The sequence below is a fragment of the Micromesistius poutassou genome (assembly GCF_964030765.1).
Source record: "Micromesistius poutassou genome assembly, chromosome: 17".
NCBI lineage: Eukaryota > Metazoa > Chordata > Actinopteri > Gadiformes > Gadidae > Micromesistius > Micromesistius poutassou.
Window position 1 is genome coordinate 2,325,498 of NC_140287.1, and position 21,552 is coordinate 2,347,049.

General features: G+C 46.7%; 1 protein-coding gene across 1 annotated transcript; it reads right to left on the reverse strand.

Annotated features, from left to right (window-relative positions):
• Positions 1-16,865: 16,865 nt before the first annotated feature.
• On the reverse strand, positions 16,866-21,222 carry LOC311362395 (E3 ubiquitin-protein ligase TRIM35-like). Its single transcript, XM_084482227.1, has 6 exons — positions 20,442-21,222; positions 20,027-20,122; positions 19,651-19,881; positions 19,275-19,297; positions 18,617-18,735; positions 16,866-18,381 (listed from the first exon to the last, which is right to left on the reverse strand). Exons 1-6 carry the CDS (start codon positions 21,045-21,047, stop codon positions 17,798-17,800), a joined length of 1,659 nt encoding a protein of 552 aa, XP_084338353.1. The 5' UTR covers positions 21,048-21,222; the 3' UTR covers positions 16,866-17,797.
• Between the last annotated feature and the right edge of the window lie 330 nt (positions 21,223-21,552).

Sequence of the window (21,552 nt, forward strand, 5' to 3'; positions counted from 1 at the left end):
GTCTTATTATTGTTAACCTGAAGCAGCTCCTCAAAACAAACCCGTTTCTTTTTTTGGGGGGGGGGGGGATAAAAGTCGAACTTCAGTCGACTTTATGCAAACTAGCGTGTAGCGCGGGCTGCGCACGTTCGGCCATGTGATTGGACGATCGACAGTCGGTGAGTTCTGGCGGGCCGTGCGGACTCGTGGCTGACTGAAACGCCTTGTTTTGAGCACGTCCATCGACGACATGGGAACCTCCCCGCAGCAGCAGCCGCTGGAGAGGGAGCGGGGCGACGGCAAACAGGAGACAGTGGGGGTGGGGGGGGGGGGGGGGGGCCGTAGAGTTAGCGGCAGCTGCCACATCCCGTTACTCACAACGCCCGCGGCTCCTGTGGGTTTCTGTTTTATCCTCCTTCTTTTTGTGGTGTGTGCGTTCAGGCCAGGTGTCTCCGCTAACATTTGACTCCAATGGGCAATTTCCCGCATTATTGTAATCAATGAGCTAATAATGGACGTGGGCAAAGAGATTCGTTCCTCCTTTTTGGAACAACTTTAATCACTGACAGCAGTTCAATTTTGGCCCAATTAGAAATAAATAGTGGTAAATTGGGGCAGATGGTGATTGGTGCAGATGACAGGAGGGAGCTCAGTAGCTGAGCAGATACAAGGCATGGTTTCTGTGTGTGTGCTTGTGTGCGTGCCTGGGTGACTGTGTGTCTGCGTATCTTTAGGTTTGGGGGGAGAAATGGGGGCTCACATTGAGACAAGCACAGTAGGGCAGAGAGAAACGTCTTACAACAGAAATGCAACTCACACAAACGCATAATCCATTTCCTCTTTGATCTTTCTTCTTTTTTTTTGGTAAATAAAGTAATCATGACATGTATTTGACAGTTGCACATTTTTCTTGTACTTGTGAACTCCTCGGATAGACAAATAAATACACAAACCCCTCTTTAAGGCAGTGGCCCAACTACATATCGGTATCTCCAATGACATTGATCGAAATGTCCAAACTGTACGAAGCACGTCCGAAACATTAGTCATCCTCTGGACGTCGCTGTGAGAGGTATCACATGTTGAACTGATCAGGTGATCTCCGACAGGTACAGATGACCATCACTGCTGGAGGAGCAGGAGCTACCAAAAATCATTTTTTTACACACACATTTGCGCAAGTCACATTCATCAAAACTCCTTCAAAGGCCCACAGATACACACACACACACACACACACACACACACACACACACACACACACACACACACACACACACACACACACACACACACACACACACACAGAAACAGACACACACACAGACACACACACACAGAAACAGACACACACACACACACACACGTGAGGTGCATTTCAACAAGGGGCCAGCCTCCTGTTGTTTTAAGATGAATCACGTTTCTCAAACCGCCTCTGTAGTTTCCAAACCATAAAGAAGTGCTCGGCTTCAGATGTGGATGAACAATAAATGTTTGTCGGGTCGTTTTTTTCCCTTCATGGACATAATACAAGTAGGACGAAAGGGTTCATTTGTCAAGGTTTGGATAGTTTGCTGTAAACATTTGTGGGGGAAACTGTTTTATTTGTTGTTTCTTGATGACCGTAACAACAATACAGTGAAGTTATATATCATGATGAGAAGACAAATCCTGTATAGTGCCGATTCCCTCCCCCACCCGAAAGAAGATGCCATCTTCAGGGAAAATAACACTTTTATAACAAAGAAAGATAATATATCTAATAATGATAGATAATAAAGACATTGGCAATGACTAACATTTGGAGAAATCTGGGTAAATGGGGCCAGGCGGTGCAGTGAATCACCGCAGACCGCATTTTGGCTGCTCGTGAATCACAATTTGAAGGCAAAACGTTGTGTTATTTGTATGCATTGGGGGGAGACTGGGTTAGAAATGTTGATAGTAAGCGCACACCAGTGCACAGCTAAGTGGCGCTAAATTAAACCGTCAGTCTGAGACATTTGAGCAATCTGGTAGCATTCTGCAGCCTCACAGAGCCTGACCCTGTGACCGGATGTATAGCACAACACCAAGGCTACTGTCAAACACAACAATAACACTACGCTGCCATGAGTCAAACTGTCCTGGAAAAGCAGAGAAATGTGATTACCTCCTAGCAGAGAGGGCATGGGGAAAAGAGGTTGTGAAATAACATGTTTATTTTCCATCTTCTATGACTTTGTACCTTCTTTACATTTTTTTTTTTAATACACTTTAAGAGATTATTCTATCTGTCCTTTATGAATGTATCGAGGTTAAGCGCTGATGGGAAGAATGATGCTGTGTTCCAATATCCATACTTCCATGAGTACACTTAAACATAGTACACTATCCGCACTGACTAAGTGCGCTGATTTTCAGATGTTAGTGTCGTTCCAAATCGAACACTACGTGGTGCACTACCCGGAAATTATGATCGCGACTGCCGCCGCGGCTCCTCCCCCGCAATAAACATCCCTCTTTGAACGGTGAACTCTTTACGCATAGTAGCTATAAAAAGCTATGACAAAATGACTCCATTTAATGCAGGCTATGTGGAAAATGCGCCGACGTTGGCTCAGCCCGGCGCCGCCTCTTCCTCTACGTAGCTAAGATGGCGACGGTTGAGTACGAAAAGTGTGCGATCCACTCGATCCACACTTGGCGGTTTGACCGTTTTGAGTACACCATCCGGGTCCTTTCAGTACACTTCTTTTCGCCCCGATCTGAATTGGAACGCCCTACGTACTCAAACTAAGTATAGCGAGTGTGGATAGTATGGATATTGGAACACAGCATGAGAACCTGTTCGCAGAAGTGATAATCACACACACACACACACACACACACACACACACACACACACACACACACACACACACACACAGGTGTCGCTCATAACACTAAGTACGGGTCTGCTGTACCCAAGGGTGGATTACCGCATGGGCCCGGGGGCCCGGGGGCCCCAAGTCTTGTCTGTCTGTATGTCTAGTTCACACTCCGTCTGCAAACACCCCATGTTGCCCGTAAAAAAAACTAAAAACACTATTGCAGATCGCCCCTTCAAATCGCCAAAAATGGCAACCCTTGTAAATCCTGTTTTGTTTAAACAAAGATGAATTTATTTGTAATAATTATTGTGATGTTGCCTTTCTATATTCCTGCGCTCAACATCCTGCTGAGATGCAGGTGAATGTATGGGCCAATGACTTAGTTAGGCTATTAACGGCCTGCGGAGTCCATGTGCCCAGGGGCATGATAGCTCATAATCCGTCTATGCACCGGGGACAGGGGTAGTAGACTCAACTGCTGAGGATGAGTCCGCTGCTACACAACAGAACACGCAACACCTGGGTCGGTCCTAAAGGTGGTGGTAGTAGACTCTTCGTCCCTATCGCGACACCCTTAGCGAACACAGAAATCACCTTTCTCAGAATAATCAGGGCTGGTGAAGGAAATCAAAGCTTTTGATGTTAAGAGAGAGAGAGAGGCACTGAGAGAGAGCATGAGAGAGAGAAGGAGAAAGTGGGGGGGGGGGGGGGGGGGGGAGCGCGTGGGAGAGGAGGGGGGAGAAAGAGGGAGGGAGAGAGAGAGAGAGAGAGAGAGAGGAAGGGGGAGAGCGAGAGAAATACACTTGAGTCTATAATGTCATGGCTTTGCTCCAGCCCATCTTTGTGAAACAGATGTTTTGATGACAAACCGTATCACACAGTGGACCTCCGCGCCGCCACGCCCACAGCGCGGAGCCGTGGGGTTATGGAGAACACAGGCCGCTCGGAGGAATGCACCCGACCGGACCGCTGCCATGTTAACACATAATCCCACAGATTTTATAGGAGGGTCTGAAAATATCGCTACACTTTCACAATGGTGAATCTGTGCCCCGCAATACTGTTGTGATTGTCAGACCACGTGGGATAGTTTGTGATAAACAGCTAGATAAATGTGTTTGAGAACAACACATCCACTACATCTTTTTCACAACAGTATTGTAAATTCGATTTTTGTAAGGAGTTAGTAATGCTAGTAAAATTAGTAACATTGTGAAAATATAACATTTCTGAAAAAGGTAAAAAAAAAAAATGTAATTTCAACATTGGTCTTGTATATAAAATATAAAATAAGCAACACAAGACCTGCGTACACCAGATAACGACCCACTGCTAGCAGAGCTGGCCAACCGCCACACAAGGTGGTTGAAACAAGGCATGAACGTCCCTTATTTCTATCTAGCATGATTTGGCTCCAGTTTAGAGTTCCCATGTAGGCCCTACTCTACTGGGGGGGGGGGGGGGGGGGGGGTGAGGCCTTAAAAGGTTGAGACCCGCTGTGCACAACAAGCTCTCCTCCATATGATATAATTCTGTGTTGATCACAGCAGCCCTGCTGAGCCAGCAGGCCATTTCTTCTCTCTCTCTCCCTTTTTTTTCTTCCTTTTAATTGTTGCAGGTGCTCTGGCTCTGGGAGGCATGGCTGCAGAGCTCGGGGATGTGCAAATAAAAACTCTAAAGCAAGGAGACGAAAAAAACCAAACAACATCGGGTACACAAACAAGAGAAGCCATTCCAACACAGCTGCAGCTGAGATCTGCATGCCAGGTTCTGTGGTGGTGTGTGTGTGTGTGTGTGTGTGTGTGTGTGTGTGTGTGTGTGTGTGTGTGTGTGTGTGTGTGTGTGTGTGTGTGTGTGTGCGTGCGTGTGTGTGTGTGTGCGTGCGTGCGTGTGTGTGTGGTGCAGCATTAACATGAAGGCCTCATTTCATTCTCAGTGTCGACGTTTCCAAGGGTCTCTGGCAGACACTAGGATTTGTCATTTTGACCAGACAGTAATTAACTTGAAGAAAACTTGTGTTTTCTCTACCCTCTGTGTCCAAAAGTCAAGTATAAAGTGGATATGAAAGTTTTGAATATCTACAGGTAACCTTGATTTTTTGTGTGTTCCTAACTTTTGTGTAGCAAAATGCTAATACATCCTAGTTTTATCATCAAAAAGTATTTAACAAACATTTCAAATTAAAATGAGTTCCCCAGGACTTAAAGTCATGAGAGAAAGATACTAAATTGTGTTTTACTTGTTGGTAACACAAACAACAAAACACACAACAATGAACATTCTTGTTCTTGATACATTCTCGATATAACAACAAAAACGTTCTAGTAACCTATTAAATGTTGTATGGCAGCCATTAGATGATTTAGCTCCGTTCATTGGTCTATACTAATGCAGCGTACCTCCAGGCCTGAGAGAAATATGTGTTTTGTCTTCACAACGCACCGTATGGAAATGGCTTTTAAAGGCCTGACCGAATGCATTGGTTCCACTAGACGCTGCGTCCCAAGCTCCCGCTCCAAACTCACATGTGTGTAAGAGCTCAACATGTCAACGTCTCCCCCCCAGAAAAACAGAAAGAGAAATAATATTTCCAGGATACACCGAATTCCAGGTCCATCCACACACTAGATGCAGAGTCAGTAAATCACGTGGTTCGGAACAAGACGTGCGCATACGTGCCGAGCCCTATCGCTATCATACCGTTAGTCGAAATCAACTACCACCACCACCCCCCCCGTATTTACGTCTGACCTCGTCTTCATGTAGCCCATGTGACAGGGGAACACCACCCACACCGGAGCTGTTGTGATGTCATTGCGGTTTATTTGTTCGTATTTAGATCTACGGCCGTACAGGCTGTTGTCACCGTGTCTCCCCGGCTCTAACCTCGCTCTCATCCGGTGTGGTGTTGGATGACCCCCCGCCCCGACCTCCTCTCCAGGAATCCATCTCTCCACATCACCACCTCCTGGCAGAGCCCCCCCCCCCCCCCACCCCCCCCGTGGCTCCAGAACTAATTACGTTCTGCGTCTCTAATGCGAAGCCTCGAGTGAAAAACGTCGACCGAAACGTGACGTGTGAAGAATCAAAATGTACTGTAGAGCAAAAACAAAAACAACCAGAGCATTTGTTGCTTGGTTATGTGCGCCACATGATGCACGCTCAGACAAAAACACTCACACACACACACACACACACACACACACACACACACAAAATAAAGCACATTGGCAAAAAAAAAAAACGTGTCATTCGCCGTCCGTCAGGGAGCTGCAAACTGATTTCCTCGGTCACCTGAGATTAGCCGTTGGCCGCGCTCGCTATTAGCCCACGAGCTAACGTGTTACAAAGTGCCACCTGTCGCTACGGTGACGTTCCCCGCTCGGGTTCGGGCTGTTTGGGGGCGTCCGTGGCTCAAAGATCGCTGGTGAAAAACGCGCAACTGCCGTGATGAACAACTTCCCTTTCCTGCCGCTGCCGCAGCTGTACGGGGCCCCGGCTCCCCGGGGGCCGTAAATCACCGGCTTTGTACTACCAGAAGGATCCTATCAGCTGCAGGTGTGGGGCCGGCCCCAGGAGCCGCGGCCCGGCCCGCGCTGCGCTGGAAGGCTGCGGAGTGCAACACAGGGGTTGGCTCCGGACGAGACACCGTGTTGTGTTGTGGGAGTGTGTGTGCGTGTGTATGTGTGTGTGTGTGTGTGTGTGTGTGTGTGTGTGTGTGTGTGCAGAGAGGGGGGTTAGTGTTGGAGGGTGCCAAGCAGTAAAAGGCTGGGAGGCAATAGGGGTAGAGGGGGGGGGGGGGGTGGGGGGCGGGGGGGTGAGGCTCCTAACCATCCCACCCCCCCTGCCCCCCCCCCCCTGCGCCCCCCCCCCTTGGAGCCGGTGAGGGGAACATTCGCTGATGAAATGTGGCATAGGCCCACGGAATGCAATTTCAAGCTTCCACATCTGCAGGAAAGATGAAACCAGGGCTCCTAATTTTACAATGATGATGTCAGTGAGAAGACATGACAGTGCTGGGGGTCAGGGTGCCAAGTCCTGCACCCTAACCACCCCCCCCCCCCACCACCAGCCTCCACCCTAACCCCCCCCGCCACCACCCTAACCCCCCCCGCCACCAGCCTCCAACCACCCCCCCCCCCACCAGCCTCCACCCTAACCACCCCCCCCCCACCACCAGCCTCCAACCCCCCCCCCCACCCGCCTCCAACCACCCCCCCCCCCACCAGCCTCCAACCACCAGCCCCCCCCCCCCTTTCTGATGTTTCAGAAAGGGGGGGGTCTTCCTGTCTTCTCCTCTTCCTCTTCCTCTTCTCTTCAGAGGAGCCGCAGTGCGGCGTGGCGTTCATGTGCCGTCAGGACGCAGAATCTGAATCTGAATTCATGTTGATTACATTCTCATTGTACGGTTTGACACAGGAGTCACACTCTTAGGCTGGGTTCCTCGACGGCCACAGAGCAGCAACAACACAAGATGAAGTAAACACATAAAAAATAAGTAAAAACAAGTAAAGGTGAGTAGCAGAGGTGTAAAGTGGTCAAGTGGCAGCAGTGTAGCGATGTCCTGCTCACGCAGTGGTCACGGTTCATGGTGGACGCTGTGGACATTTCCCGGGTTAGAACACACCCTTAACCTCCATGTGGAGAAGAAACCATTCATAACTGGTGTTAGCTTGAAGCATGTGGTCACAATAAAGCCTAAAGTCTAAATAATTTACATCACCTCGGATCCCAAAACATCTCATCTGAAAACAGTGTGTGGAAGACGCCTGACACCACAAAACAACTGTTCTGAAATGTACAAAAAGTACAACAGAACAAGAATGATTGTTTTCTGGTGGGGGGGGGGGGGGTGGGGGGGGTGGAGCAGAGTTGGCTTTCCATGAAGAAGAACCCTTCCAGAACCTCTGCCACCACTGTTATCAATCAGGAGACGTCTCACACACACACCCTTTGCGTTATTACCCATAACCCCCCGTCTCGGCGGCCTGCGACCGGCTCCAGGTTGTGCGTCTGACAGGCCAGAGCCGTGCCTGGACATGCCCAGGCTGATGAGTGCTAATGACAGGAAGGTCGCTGTGATTGGGCGCCCCGTGCGATTCACCACACTTGGGAAGACGCACCGGTGTTACTTTTCCCTTTTTCTTTCTCTTTTTTTTTTCCCGGGGTGGGATTCGCTGATGATTGCCTGTTTTTCTTGCACAAATCACAGCTTTATGAGAAACAGGTTTCCTCTTTCGTGGGAAGCGAACAGAGTTTCTAAAAGCGGCACGTTTCCATGCGGTCCCCCCCCCCCCCTCGCTCTCTGGCCGCCGCGCTCTGGGTTCGGTCAGCGCGCGGATCAGTGATCCGCAATGGAACGCTAAATATTATTTTATGTCTAAGTGGAACCAAGGTAACTTAATGAGCCAATTAACCGTGGTTGTGTATGCGCACGTCCATGTGCTCACTCACCAGATGGCGAGATGAGCCTTTATCCGATTCTACGTACTGTGCATTACTGTCAATGGAACAAAGATGGAATCGTTTTCTCCTGCAGTGTGCCAGTAGCAATGCCATGCACAAAAAATGTATCTACAAGAGGGGGGGGGGGGGGGGGGGGGCAAAGGCATAAAAGACGAGTGAGCCCTTGCCAAGAGAAACACACACACTGTTACACAAATACATGTTGCCTACCTGTAGATCTGATCTGGTTAACCGCGCACCATGATCAAAAGAACAAGCACTCTCCCCTGTTTAAATCGATGTCATGGTACTGATTTTAAACTGCGCAGGGATTATATTTACACATGAACAGAAACCTGTGAGTGGACGGAGTGGGGGTCCGTGGTCTCCAGCCCGGCCACTGAGGCCATTGATTCAGCACTGCTGACAGCGTGAGTCAAGACTGCTACAAAATAAAAGCACTCAATGCACGATTGAGTGAGTGAGTATGTTTGCCTACACAAGCAACCTCACCACACACACACACACACACGCACGCGCACGCGCACGCACACACACATAGATTGTGCAAACCCTAAAAGGACAATTCCGGTATTTTGAACATTGAGCCCCTTCTGGTTTGTCTAGGATGAAATAGACTATTTTTATTTCGACTATTGGTCCTGTCTCGGGTATTTGGCTCATTTAGAATCGCAAGAATCGTAGCGAAATACAGTTTCTGTTGTGTTTTATTGCACCTTTATCCCATTTGTAAATCCCATTGATTTCTGTTGGAAGACTAATTTCTCGTTGGCCGGAAGAGGAAAGGGGGGCTGTTTATGTTTGGTTGTAGTCTTTTCGCTCGGTTCTCCTTCTCAACAGTAGGGCTAGAACCGAGCGAAAAGACTCCAACCAGCCCCCCTTTTCCATTTCCGGCCAACGAGCAATGAGTCTCAGAAATAAACAGAAAGAAATGGGATTTACAAATGCGATAAATATTCAATAAAACACGACAGAAAGTTTATTTCGCTATGATACTTAATTTGGAACATCAAGGAACACCACTAACCACTCGGTGAGTTGCACATTTCTGAAAACGAACGTTTAGGGTTGTTTTAAGGACAGATTTTATTGCCCGTAGCCAGCCATTCTGAAGCAGGCAGGGGCGATTCTAAATGAGCCAAATACCCGAGACGGGACCAATAGTCGAAATTTCGGTGTCAACCACTCTATTTCTTCCTAGACAAACCAGAAATGCGGCTCAATGTTCAAAATACCGGAATTGTCCTTTAATAGTACACTGACTGCACAGACACACACACAATAGAACTTTCTGAAAATTCATTATGTCATATTTTGTCGTGCCGGATTGTTTTAATGATTTAATTCAATCATCATTCACTTTTTATAGGAACACATTAAGAATAGATTGATGATTGAATTCTAGTTTTGGTGGGGATGGCTGTTGTTATTGGCACTGTTAGAGCTTCCTCACTCTCTGCATTCCCCCCACCCCATTCACACACACACACACACACACACACCGCCTTAAGACAGACGGCGGTAGATGAATATTTTAAATGGCACAAGACGTAGGATCTATCATCAGAATAGTGCCATTCCCACACTTACAGCCACCCTCCTTTAGGGAAGAAACACTATAGAGAACACAGCTGAGGTCATAAGAAAAACACAAACCCATACGAAGAGTCACCTGTCATCAGTGTGGACCTACTCATGTATTCCACTCTTTTATGTGTTTCAATGGATCAGTGTGCCCTCGTAAACAGAGAGAGAGAGAGAGAGAGAGAGAGAGAGAGAGAGAGAGAGAGAGAGAGAGAGAGAGAGAGAGAGAGAGAGAGAGAGAGAGAGAGAGAGAGAGAGAGAGAGAGAGAGAGAGAGAGAGAGAGAGAGATCCTCTCCTAACAACAGTGACTGCGGATGGTGGGACTGGGGGTCAGAATAATTCTCGTTGGCATTCCTCAGATGTCTTCCCTGCATTGGCCAGCCATGACATCATGGCTGGTGTCCAGTGCTCACGGTCCGCTGGATCACGCTGAGGCCACGGCGGGGGTCATCTGCTCCTCCACCAAACACAACCAAACAACCCGAGCAGCTGGCCAACCGTTTACGCATAATTTGGAAATGGTTTGTAAAATCTACTTATCTATTCCAGGGAGCTTTGCTGCAGTCTCCAGCAGCATGTTTCTCAGAGGGTTAATGGTTTCCATACTGTACGTGTGGGAGGGGGGAGCTGAACCTATGGGGGACGAGGAGGAGTCGTGGAGGAACCCTCGTCATGAACAATGTCATGTTGCCATCGTTAACCTCAGCTAGCGGTTTTAAGGCACTTTGTTTTGACTTTGCAGCAATAAGTACTTACTGCTGCAGTACTCAATGCTGTACTTATTGTGAGTCGCTTTGGATAAAAGCGTCTGCTAAATGCCCTAAATGTAAATGACTGCATTAGAGATGTATGACTTCTCCGAACAGGTGCCTAAACGGAAGGAATGGCAGGAACGCAAGGCTCAGTTTGTTATTCAGAAGCGTCCTAGCCAGGGTCAATTGGACCGTGCACATTTGGACAATACCGAACAAGTACAGTAGGTGGTGTTGAGTTGTTAGAGACCACCACAGGTTCTGAGAAGATAATAGGAAATATAGAAATAACATTTTTGTTCCCTTGAATATTAATGAAATTATTTCCCTTGTTGTGTGAAAAATATCTGGTTTAGGACCAGTTCAAAGAACTGGTCGTGAAAAAGAATATGGCACGTTTTTTGAAATTGAGCAAAGAATGTGGTCAAGCACGTGTGCACACACACAAACAAACACACATACACACAAACACATGGACACACACACACAGAGCACACACAATGAAAGACACAAATGAAAAGCAGTCATCAGATAATGACTTTCAGTGGTGTTCTCGACTGAGAAAAATGCTTAAAATTGTCCTCAAAAGACACAATCCCTTTCACAACCTCATTGTTTTCTTGTCCACGCAGACTTCCTGTGACCCATTACATTACATCATTATAATTACAAAGGCCAGTCATCTTAGCCTCCAGAGAAGAAACATCCGGGGGTTAAAGTGATGATGCTCCTGGCCGTCTCTGTGGACCACTGCAAACATAACCTAAGAATAAATGTACCGTTGCTTTGACTCTTTCACAAATTACTTGCCAAAACTTTACACTGTCTGATTCACCAAATGGCATTACAAAAAAATAAAGAGGAAAGAAAAAGAGGTTGTGCACACATGGCAGAGATATGTGATCACCTCTTCTAATAGGCACCCCGCGGACTCTCCCAACAATAATTTGGTTGGGAGTTACTGCAATATATTAATGAAGCTGATTCCTTGTTTGAAGTGTTTAAATGTGTGCTCTACGTGGGCACATCAAACCCATGGTTGTGGTTTTACCGCTGTGATGCCTCCGGCTGCTGGTTCCTACTAGCATGCGGCTTTGAAGAGCAACATCAGAAAAGTAAGTGAAAACAACGGGAAAGGACATCAACTCAAATGGAGAATTTTCCGGCCTTCTGAGAACGGGCCCTTGTAAAGTTGATCGATAAAAAGGTCCAATTGTAGAAACACAATGCAGCAATGACATTGTTTTGTTGAACTCGGACCTGGGCAATGTGACGCCCGCAGGTCACACAAGTTCCAAGACAAAAGACTTTATTGTGAAAACTATTGGTAGAACACAGCATCGAAGGCAAGTCAAGTGGATCAAGTAGCCAGCTAAAATGAGCAGTATGTAAGTAGTATGTAAGAGTAGTAAGTAAGTGCCATGGGTCAAATGGATTTCTGAGTATTTTGGGATGTTTGGATGCACCTGTTCATGTCCAGTGCACTTGCTACAGGTACACATATGTATCAAACATGTTCAACTTATTTTTTTATTGAAAACCAACTGTATAATCTGTGTATATGTTGTTTACATGGGGAATTACATTTAAAGATTTATTTCACACGCAATTTGTTGTAATTTTAAAAATGCTTAATAAGAGTTAAAGTAATGCATTTTCTATAATCCAATTGAATGGTTAAGACATGACTTTAAGACATTTACTTGGTTCACAAAGGCATTCGGAATTGTGTGTCCCCCAAGAATAAATGATGGCCCACCCCTCGTTTAAATTATCAACTTATCAACAAGTTCTTTGCTCAGTTATCCCTTTGCTGGTTTCTTCTTTATCATGAGATAAGACATTTTCAATGTTTTTGATGTATTTTTTGTCATGCATATAAGTTTGTTCTTTTGTTCCAATATAATTCGTATTATTCCATTATGCATTTGACTACCTCTCATAACAAAATCGTCAAACCTTGTGTTCTGATTCCTACGTGCGCTCTGTCCGGCTTTCTTGTTTTGTAACAATTTGGAGTTACTCCGATACCGATTGTATGTGTGATGTTTGTTTTGGATAACAAATTTAACGAGTGAAATGTTACTCATTAACATTACGTATTTCTTTCAGGGTTAGGTGCGAAAGGACAAATAAATATAAATAAATAAATAAAAAAACGTCTACCACAGTTAAGTGCATAACTACGTCCAAAACAATGAAACATGGAAATACATCCTCACAAACCGCACGATGAGAACATTGTCCTAGATTACGCCGGGCACGTCAGTAGACTCAACATGATGCGCTGTCTCCATGCAAAACAACGTTCCATTGTCTGATCGCCACCGTATTCACAATTATTTGACCATTTCTAGATCCGCCGTAGGGTAAATCACTGAAAAGAGCTAAGATCATGGAAATAACGCGTCTCTGGGCTAATGACAAACGCACCCCCATGGCCCGGAGGTCTGCAATCAGCCGAGCAGACGAAGGGGGTCACGTTAACACCGACATGACATCACGCCAAATTGAGCTACAGCAAAAGCAAATAAACAGGTGCCGAGGTAGAGATAAAAGGCCCTCTTGGAAACAAACAGCAGCAGGACCACAAGCTGGGTGTTCAGGGTCTGCGGGGTTGAGGCATGACTTCATACGGGTTCCAGGAGTTGCTCGCTGAGCTGGTGTGCCACAGACTCATCGTCGTAAACACGAGTACACAGGGCTTCAATTATAGGTGAGGTTGACAGGCCTCGTGTGTAACCGTTGTGTGGATGATTATGTCTGCAACGGTGAGGGCAGCTATCTGTCCATGATGTCAACAAGCAAAAGGAGTGCTCTTTTTTTAAAAGGCAAAATTAAAAAAAGTCGACTTTTCCCCCCCCACTGCTTTATTGTGTACTTAACAGGTCTAGCTATGCTACATTAAAATGCCAAGGCTCTGAGTTAAGCAGAGACGCCGAGCAACGACGGACAAGCGGTGTATATGTAGGGTTTATGCCCCTTAAAGTATCAAAATGCAAGCATGAATTGATCATGCGCGTACTTAAATGTCAAATGTAACCTGGGTTTAATCGTGTGAGACTTTTAAACAAGCGGCAGAAAATGAACTGTATCAAAACGATACAGTGCGATGAACACTAGATGGTTTATTTGCTTTGCTCCTTAGCGGCTCCATTCAAACTCAAATAGGATTTGATCAGCTGCAGCCCGAGTATTCATTTTGTTTTCTTTATGCTTTATTATTTACAATCTTTAACAACAAAGAATATTTTCAGATAGGGCTTCATGTCTAGACTGTACAACAGTTTTAGATAGAAAAACGAATCTATTTACGCGAAAGGAAAAATGCACTCACAACCTTCTGAGCCTGGTTACACATGGGGCCATGTTCGAGAGATCCTCATTTGATATGTGCGTGCACATGCAAGTTTCATATGCATACTCCATCCCGATCCCCGAGAGGTCTTTTGATAAGTTTAACAAGTCACGTTTAACATTAGAAATGCAAGCTATAATTGTAAGAAAAGTAGGCACACGCGACAATTTGGATGCGCACGAGTGAATCCAAACCCTTGTCTAACAGCTCTCTGTTAGACTCTGCTCAGTGGACAAGTCCTACTATATGGAAAACATCATGGTATTACGGTAAGAAGGGACATTGGCATTACTTACTGCAATTATGATCATAAAGATGATTATGACACCTTGGATACATTTTAGATGTGAGATGAGAATGTACAAACATCGGTTTGCGTAAACACAAGGAAGCTTTGGTGGTGCATCTTGATGGCGGTAAATGTGTTATTAATGAGACTAGACCAGCACATGTTCAGGTGTAGCCTACTTACCCCCACTCAACTGCAATACATGGTTTAGTACGGCATCCACATTGTTAAAGGTGGTCTTAGTCTATCATCTGTTTGCAGCACTCATGATCATAACCGAGCTTCAACTAAATAAAATGCCGAGGCCCGCCCCCCGCAGCTCTCCCTGGTCGTAAAGCATTCTTATTGACATGCACGCAGCGGGGCCTCCAAAACAGATGCGGGTCGTAAAAGTGTTTCACAAAGGCGGTGTTGGCCGGCGCTTCTTTAATTTGAACGTTGCACCTGCTAGCCTCCTAGCATTATCAGAGCCCTCCTCCAGCGCTCTGGGAGAGGGCTCCTGGTGGTTTAACGCCTTCTGGGAGTCCCACGTGCTCACTCCGACACCGGCCTCGGAGTTTGGCCCCGCTTTGCTAGACTTTCAATAAACTTTTGGAGCTTTGTCATCCATTTAACGTGGAGGCTGTGCCAGGCCAGTTCCCCGCATGGTGAAGAGGTGGGGGGCTGGTTGGACGAACAAGTAGCTTTGAATGGGTACCTGCCAAGCATCACTGCCTATCAGGCCACCTGAATGCCCCCCCCCCCCCTGCCCCCCCGCCGCCGCCCCTCTCCCTCCCATGAAGCGTGTGCTCATGTTGTTCATTAACAGGCCCAGGGGGGCCGCTTAGAGCTCAGAGAAGACATGGTGGGGGTGTGGGGTGGGGTGGCGGTGTAAGGATTTAATCATAATTATTATCGTGGAAACTACTACCTCAAGGCTGTTGTTGGTTGCACATTTGACCACCCCCTGCACCTGTTTTCCCCAAAGTAAACAATGCTGCTCCTATTTTATGAGTCTGACTCATAGCTTACTTGTAAAGCCGTGTGCACTGTGCACTTTCATCAATAAGTGCACCAGGGGCCATTTGGGGTAATGCGAAAGCAGTTGTAGTCATGTATTTGTAAACACTTAAGAATGTGGCAGGGTAATGTTACTGACACCAACCACCATAAAATATAGCCGTGTCAGAATTGCCATAAAAACTAAAGCACAAGGGCAAATTGTATTCATTATTTTTCATCTGATCTTACAGGCTAACATGAAGCAACAATTTTGTCTCTGCTTATGGTCTCTTCGGATTAAACCAAATTCAGGCTCCCTTTAAGGCTTGTGTCCACAATTAACATTAACACACACACACACACACACACACACGCACATACATGGAACACAAACACACACACATACACACATCAAATACTCAAATAAATGTGCTATATGTACAGTTTAGATTTGATTTTATTATGTCATGTTATATACCATAACATGAGGATAATGATATCTGGGAGGGAATGCGCTGCCATGACATATAAAGGCCACATCGCTCTATAGCACATAGATTTGACTTTAAAACACTGGTTGAATTCCACTAGAAAATATCACATTTCTTTGTTAAAGATCCCATATCATGCTTTTTTTGTTAGCGTCTCAGGGGGGAGGTAGCGGACCCAAAAGCACGACACAGGGTAGGCCGGACAAGATTGACGGTACAGAGGAATTTATTGAGAATCCGGGGGAGGGCTGGAGAACGGTGGGAATCCGGAACAGGTCCAGGTAAGTCCTGACAGAGGGGCTGAGGGGCCTGGAACTGGGGAACAAGGATGATTCTAATTCTTAGAAAGTACGATTGTACTGAGGGGCCAAGAAGCTACACAAACTGTTCCGAGTCTGTTACGATCTGGCGAGGATTGTCTGCAGAACCGGGGTTGATATACTGGGAGCTGATGGAGGATTGCCGGCAGGTGTGTGGAGATGAATGGATGAGAGACAGGCTCCCACTAGGTGGCAGAAGTGGACGGCATGACATTTCTAGGGTTAATAATTGCATTTGGGGTTACTACTCGAATAGGGTTACATGCCTGTATGTTAAAAATACCCCTTATTATTCTCAAACTGTTCATTTCTGCAAACCAAATTTCAGCATCTTTCAAAACGGTCTGATTTGTATCATGCCGCTTTAAGGCCCCCCTCCCGAATAGCCCAGTCTGCTGTGATTGGTCAACACGCCCACTCTGTTGTGATTTGTCGAACGCATGTGTCTGCAAATCCACACCCCAGAGAAGTTGTAAACATTGCGGGTAGCCCGAAGGCGGGACTTCTGCACTTCAGCACCGCCCACTGCACAGTCTGACGTCAAACTATTACGCAGGTAAAGTTGGAGCGCAAACAAGCTTTTTCACGCACTTATTGACGGCCGTTCTCGATGGGCGCGAATACTCCCCCCGGCTCAGAGCTTAAGTAAAACATGTATACATACATCATATAACTCTGAAGCAAAGGTCTAAAAAGTATTATATCACCCCTTTAATTTAATAGAAAAATGATGGTGATGGAAATGCAGTCATAGCAGTGAGGGCCGGACACTGCAGCCTCTGGTATTGCAAATATGGGACATTTGCTCTAAAGCCTTTTGTACAGGAGACTTTCTACTTACACTTTATATCTTTTTGATATAATGACACTTACGTAATTATTATTGTTTTTAATATTGTAATTATTATCAATACTATTCTTGTTATGGGATATACCATGGATTCTGCTGTCTCAGAAGAATTCAGTCCCAATGAGATGGTTTGAAAGCTTAAGACACAGAAATGTGTCTATTAGCGATGCCAATACACACCACTACACAAAAACAGTAGGGGCTCCGCTCTGGTTTAGTGTCGAGTCACTGTTGCTTTCTCTATTCTAGGCAGAAGGTCGACGGCGTTGGTGCGGTGTGGTCTGTGTATTTGTGGAGCAATGTGTTTACATAGTGGAGCCAGATCATATGATCCTCACTCTGAGAGAGTGCAAGGGAGTGAGCAGTGTTTCCCGTCAGCGTGGTGAGAGCCAAAGAGACGGATGAGATGGAGGTGGAAAACTATTTAATTACTGTGCAACCAGCGGGCCAAAGTGTTAAGCACACACAGCGTAAACCCAGCAGTATTAGACCCATATACACACAGACCACAAACAGAATAATCATTGTCAATTCACAACATGCTGTAATCTACACAGACACAAGGTTAAAAAACAGTGTCAAACAACCGTATATATCGTTTTTTAAAGCTAGCTACCTCTTAAAAGCATATTTAAATGTGTACCTTTCTAAAATACCGGCCTATGTACATACTTTTATTCTATCCAAATAACCCCAACCTTAACCACCAAATAGGATTCATATTGTGGTATTCACACTTTCATAACCATATTTGTTGACAGTCAAGTGACAAAGCCTCTGAGGAACACTGAAAGGTCCATTCCTGAAGAGAAACCCCATCACGTGTACTCTGAACACCGACGGACGCCAACGACAGCCTTCTGAACGGGACGTCTCAGTCTGCCATCACTGTCACCTTCCTGGCATTGATATGCAGCGAATGTTTGGCACACGTGGTGGAGAAGAAGGGCCGCAGCGGGCCGCTCCACTGCTGCTTGAAGCGGTAGATCAGGCTGTTGTCCGCCGCATCCGACAGCGTCAGGCACCCCCTCTCCCAGTCCAGCTGAACCGTGACTCGACGGAGCCTTCCTCTTACCTCGATCGGTCCACTACCACGGCTGGGAAAGGCACGGTAACGGCCGTCGGAGAGGGAAACCACCCAGAGGTCACTGACGCAGAGGCCGGCCACACTGTCCTCCCCGCCCGGCTCCGACCCCCCGGACCAGGAGTCCTTCCTGCGGCTGACGTTCTCTCTGGCCACCCCCAGGGACCAGCAGGTGTTGTCTCCCACCTCCACCTCCCAGCTGTGTCTCCCGGCCTCGAAGGCCTCGGAGCCCAGGACGGCCCTCGGCCCCACGAATCTCTCCCGGTTGGCCGGAACTGGCAGCGTGTGAGTCTCCTCGCATGCATACACGCTGGCCAGGTCTGTGGAGACGCTAAGCCAGGCGGAGGCTGTGTTGGGGTCCAGGGTCACTGGGACTAGTGCAGAAACACAGACGAGGTAAAGAGTGAATAAACTGTTCAACTCTTAGCCCCATCCCTCAACACAGGCCGCTCGACTTGCATTTTGATTAGGGTTATTTATGCCATTGTCTGTGCCAGTATTCAACGTGTGGTTGAATTATATAATTCTCTAAACCTGGTCAAAAGTGAGATAATAAAGATGAATGTAAAACCAAAATTGTATTACATATCCCTTTTTTCATGAACTCACAATATTCAAAGGTGTCCAGCATCTTCTCCCAGACGCGGTAGTGAAGACAGCCCTGGTGTTTGGCCACATCCAGCAGAGATCCCAACTCTTCTTCTGGCTCAGCTATTCTGCACCCAGCCCTACAGTAAGCAACCCCCACACAAAAAAAAAACGGCAAATTGAGGAGATTTTAAAACACTATTTATAATAAGATACGCAGCTACATCTCGATGAGAGATGAGTGTCAGAGAGCAAACCCTCTTTCACCTCTTGCCGCTAAACCCATGTAACGGAAACTGATATAGCTCCCTCCGAAGGCCTGCCCGCTGTAGCGTACAGCACCGTGTTCCATGCATGGACATATAAACTCATAAACACAAATGAAATTTTTTGATCCTATGTCAACGTCATATTGTAGAGGCAAAGACTCTGGATAAAAACCACTACATCGTTTACATTTCAACCAATTTCAATGAGTCATTTTCATTCAAGGGTTTATGATCTAGGTGGACAATATAAATAAAAGAATACCAGTTTTCCAAGTGTTTACAATATTATTTAATATGAATACAAAAGCGGCCGAGGAGATGTTAGTTAGTGCTTTTTATCCCCTGTTGAACTATGTATACATGTCGATGGTTCCAGATGAGAATGCCTCCATGATAAACAGGGACCATACCTTTCAGATGCCCTCTTGTAGTTCTGTTGTGAGACAGTAAAGACATTGAAATCGAGTTAGGGTCGTAAAGGGTTTGCAGCAACGACATAGAAGCTTTAGTTTGAGGTGAGTTTAAACCTGACTTCATTGAAACGTATCTGAATCTGAACAGTGGGAAAGTACAGGCTCAGGATAACAATTTAAAATGTTAGAAATCAAACCGTGTAAAACCTTGTTATCCTAATTGATGCACCCATTTTTTAAATTTTTAATACCTGAAAACAATTCAGAACTTCACTATTACTATTTTAGGACAGTTGAGCCCATGGGCACATTTGAGTGAGTCTGGGGTCGAACGGTCTGGCGTTGTGCCGTCTCCATAATCAACGCAGCTAACCTTCAGGAAGACATGGTTTTCCAACACCATGGCCTCCTCCGTCTGTTGGATAGCGTCCTTCAGTTCGTCGATGCCGTCTGTGAGTTTCTCCATCTTCTCAGCAATCTGCAGACTCTTCTCCTCCTCTTCCTCCCTCAGGGACGTCATGGCCGCTGCCTCTCTGTCCCGCAAGAACTGGTGCATCTTCTCAAACTCCGCCCGCAGCACTTGTGACGTGCGCACAAACTGGTTCTGAGGTCAGGATGTGAGAGGCCTAGGGTTAAAGACTAAGGTAACCAGAATCGTACTGTCTTTGTTCAATATGTCAATGCGTTAAGAAATAATATGTGTGTCTGTGCATATAACAGTGTCTCCATAACAACATGTGGGTAAGTACCTTGACATAATTAGCAGTGTCCTGACAGCTGTCCCTAGTGGAGGTCAGGGTCTCCCGCTGCTCTCTAAGGGACTGAAGAGAAGACTGCAGCTCGCTCTGAAATTAAAATAGGGACACTCAAATTTAAGTTGACGAATGTCACACAAATAGCAAACTCAATAAAATGAACAGTTGAGTACGGTGAATGTTTCTCCATGCTTTACTTCTGAAGCAATTTCAAAGATGTTATCTGAAGTGAAAGTAATCTATTTTCAGAAAAGATGTGCAATTACTGAAAAGGGTAATGCAATTACTGATCCTGCTGCAACAAATGTAGGCCACAAATCGCCCCCACACCAGTTGCATCATCAATGTTTACCGCTGTGCGATTGATTTGGATCTTAGTGTTTGGTGGGTTGCCTCCTCTGTGCCTCACCTTGCAGGCCCTGACGGCCTCCTGTAAGGAGCAGCAGTGGTGGTGGTCGTGTGCCTCCTCCACACACTCCTCACAGAGTGGCTCCTCTTCCTCCAAGCAGAACATGGTGCAAAGCTGGCCGTGCTGTGAGCAGCGTTCCTCCGCAGCGGCCCTACCCGAGTCCCCTGCTTCCACGGCGGCCCTCTCCCCGTCTCCCTCTCCCTCCGGGGGCCTCCTGGACTGGCCCTGGAACAGGACCGCCAGCAGGGTGTGCAGAACCGAGTCCATCAGCTGCGTCCCGTAGCACACGGTGCAGCTGCCGGGGCCCATCTCCCCCCCCCGGCCCCCGCCGCTGAGCTGGACGCAAGCCGCGCACAGCCTGTGGCCGCAGGGAAGCACCAGGGCGCCCGTGGCCTGGCAGCCCGGACACTCGGAGCCGCCGGAGTCCTCTTCCGGAGGCCCAGGGGCCCCCGTGCCTTGAGGACCAGGGGGCCGGGCCTCACCGTCTGGGCAGTCGACGACTTCTAGCACAGCGCTGGCCTCTTCGGCCAGAGAAGGTTGTTTACCCGGTTGTGTCCGCAGCCCCCTCTCCCCTGGATCACCATCACCGGCCCCTCTCTCTGCCATCCTCACGCTCAGCAGATTTAGCACTCTGCCAATATGCCTCTCCGCCTTTTCTTCTGTCAATTTGATCTAATTTAGATGGTTTACATGTATGCTCCTGTTAACGTTACCTATTTGTAGCCGTCTGCTTTTGTAGGGAGAAGCCAATAGAAATATGATATGATATCTGTCCCAACAGATTGAGACTTATGCCCACAAGCTCCTCCCACTCTCAAATCCGGCTTTGCATGAAAGCATGTTTGAATAAAAGTGAGTAATGTGTACTGCTATGTTATATATATTCAAATATATGTACCGTTTTAACTTTTGTAAAACAAAATTAATGTTTTTATTGCGTTGACTTGTTGACAAACGCCACCGCCACCATTAAGTCTGATCTATTTTCAGCTTTTGGACGTTTACCAGATGGATAATTTCCACTAGGCAAGGCCTTTAAATGTACCTTCAGTCAAAGTCATTTCAAACTATGTTAGCACCATCTGCTGGTCACTGATAATATTTTAGACTT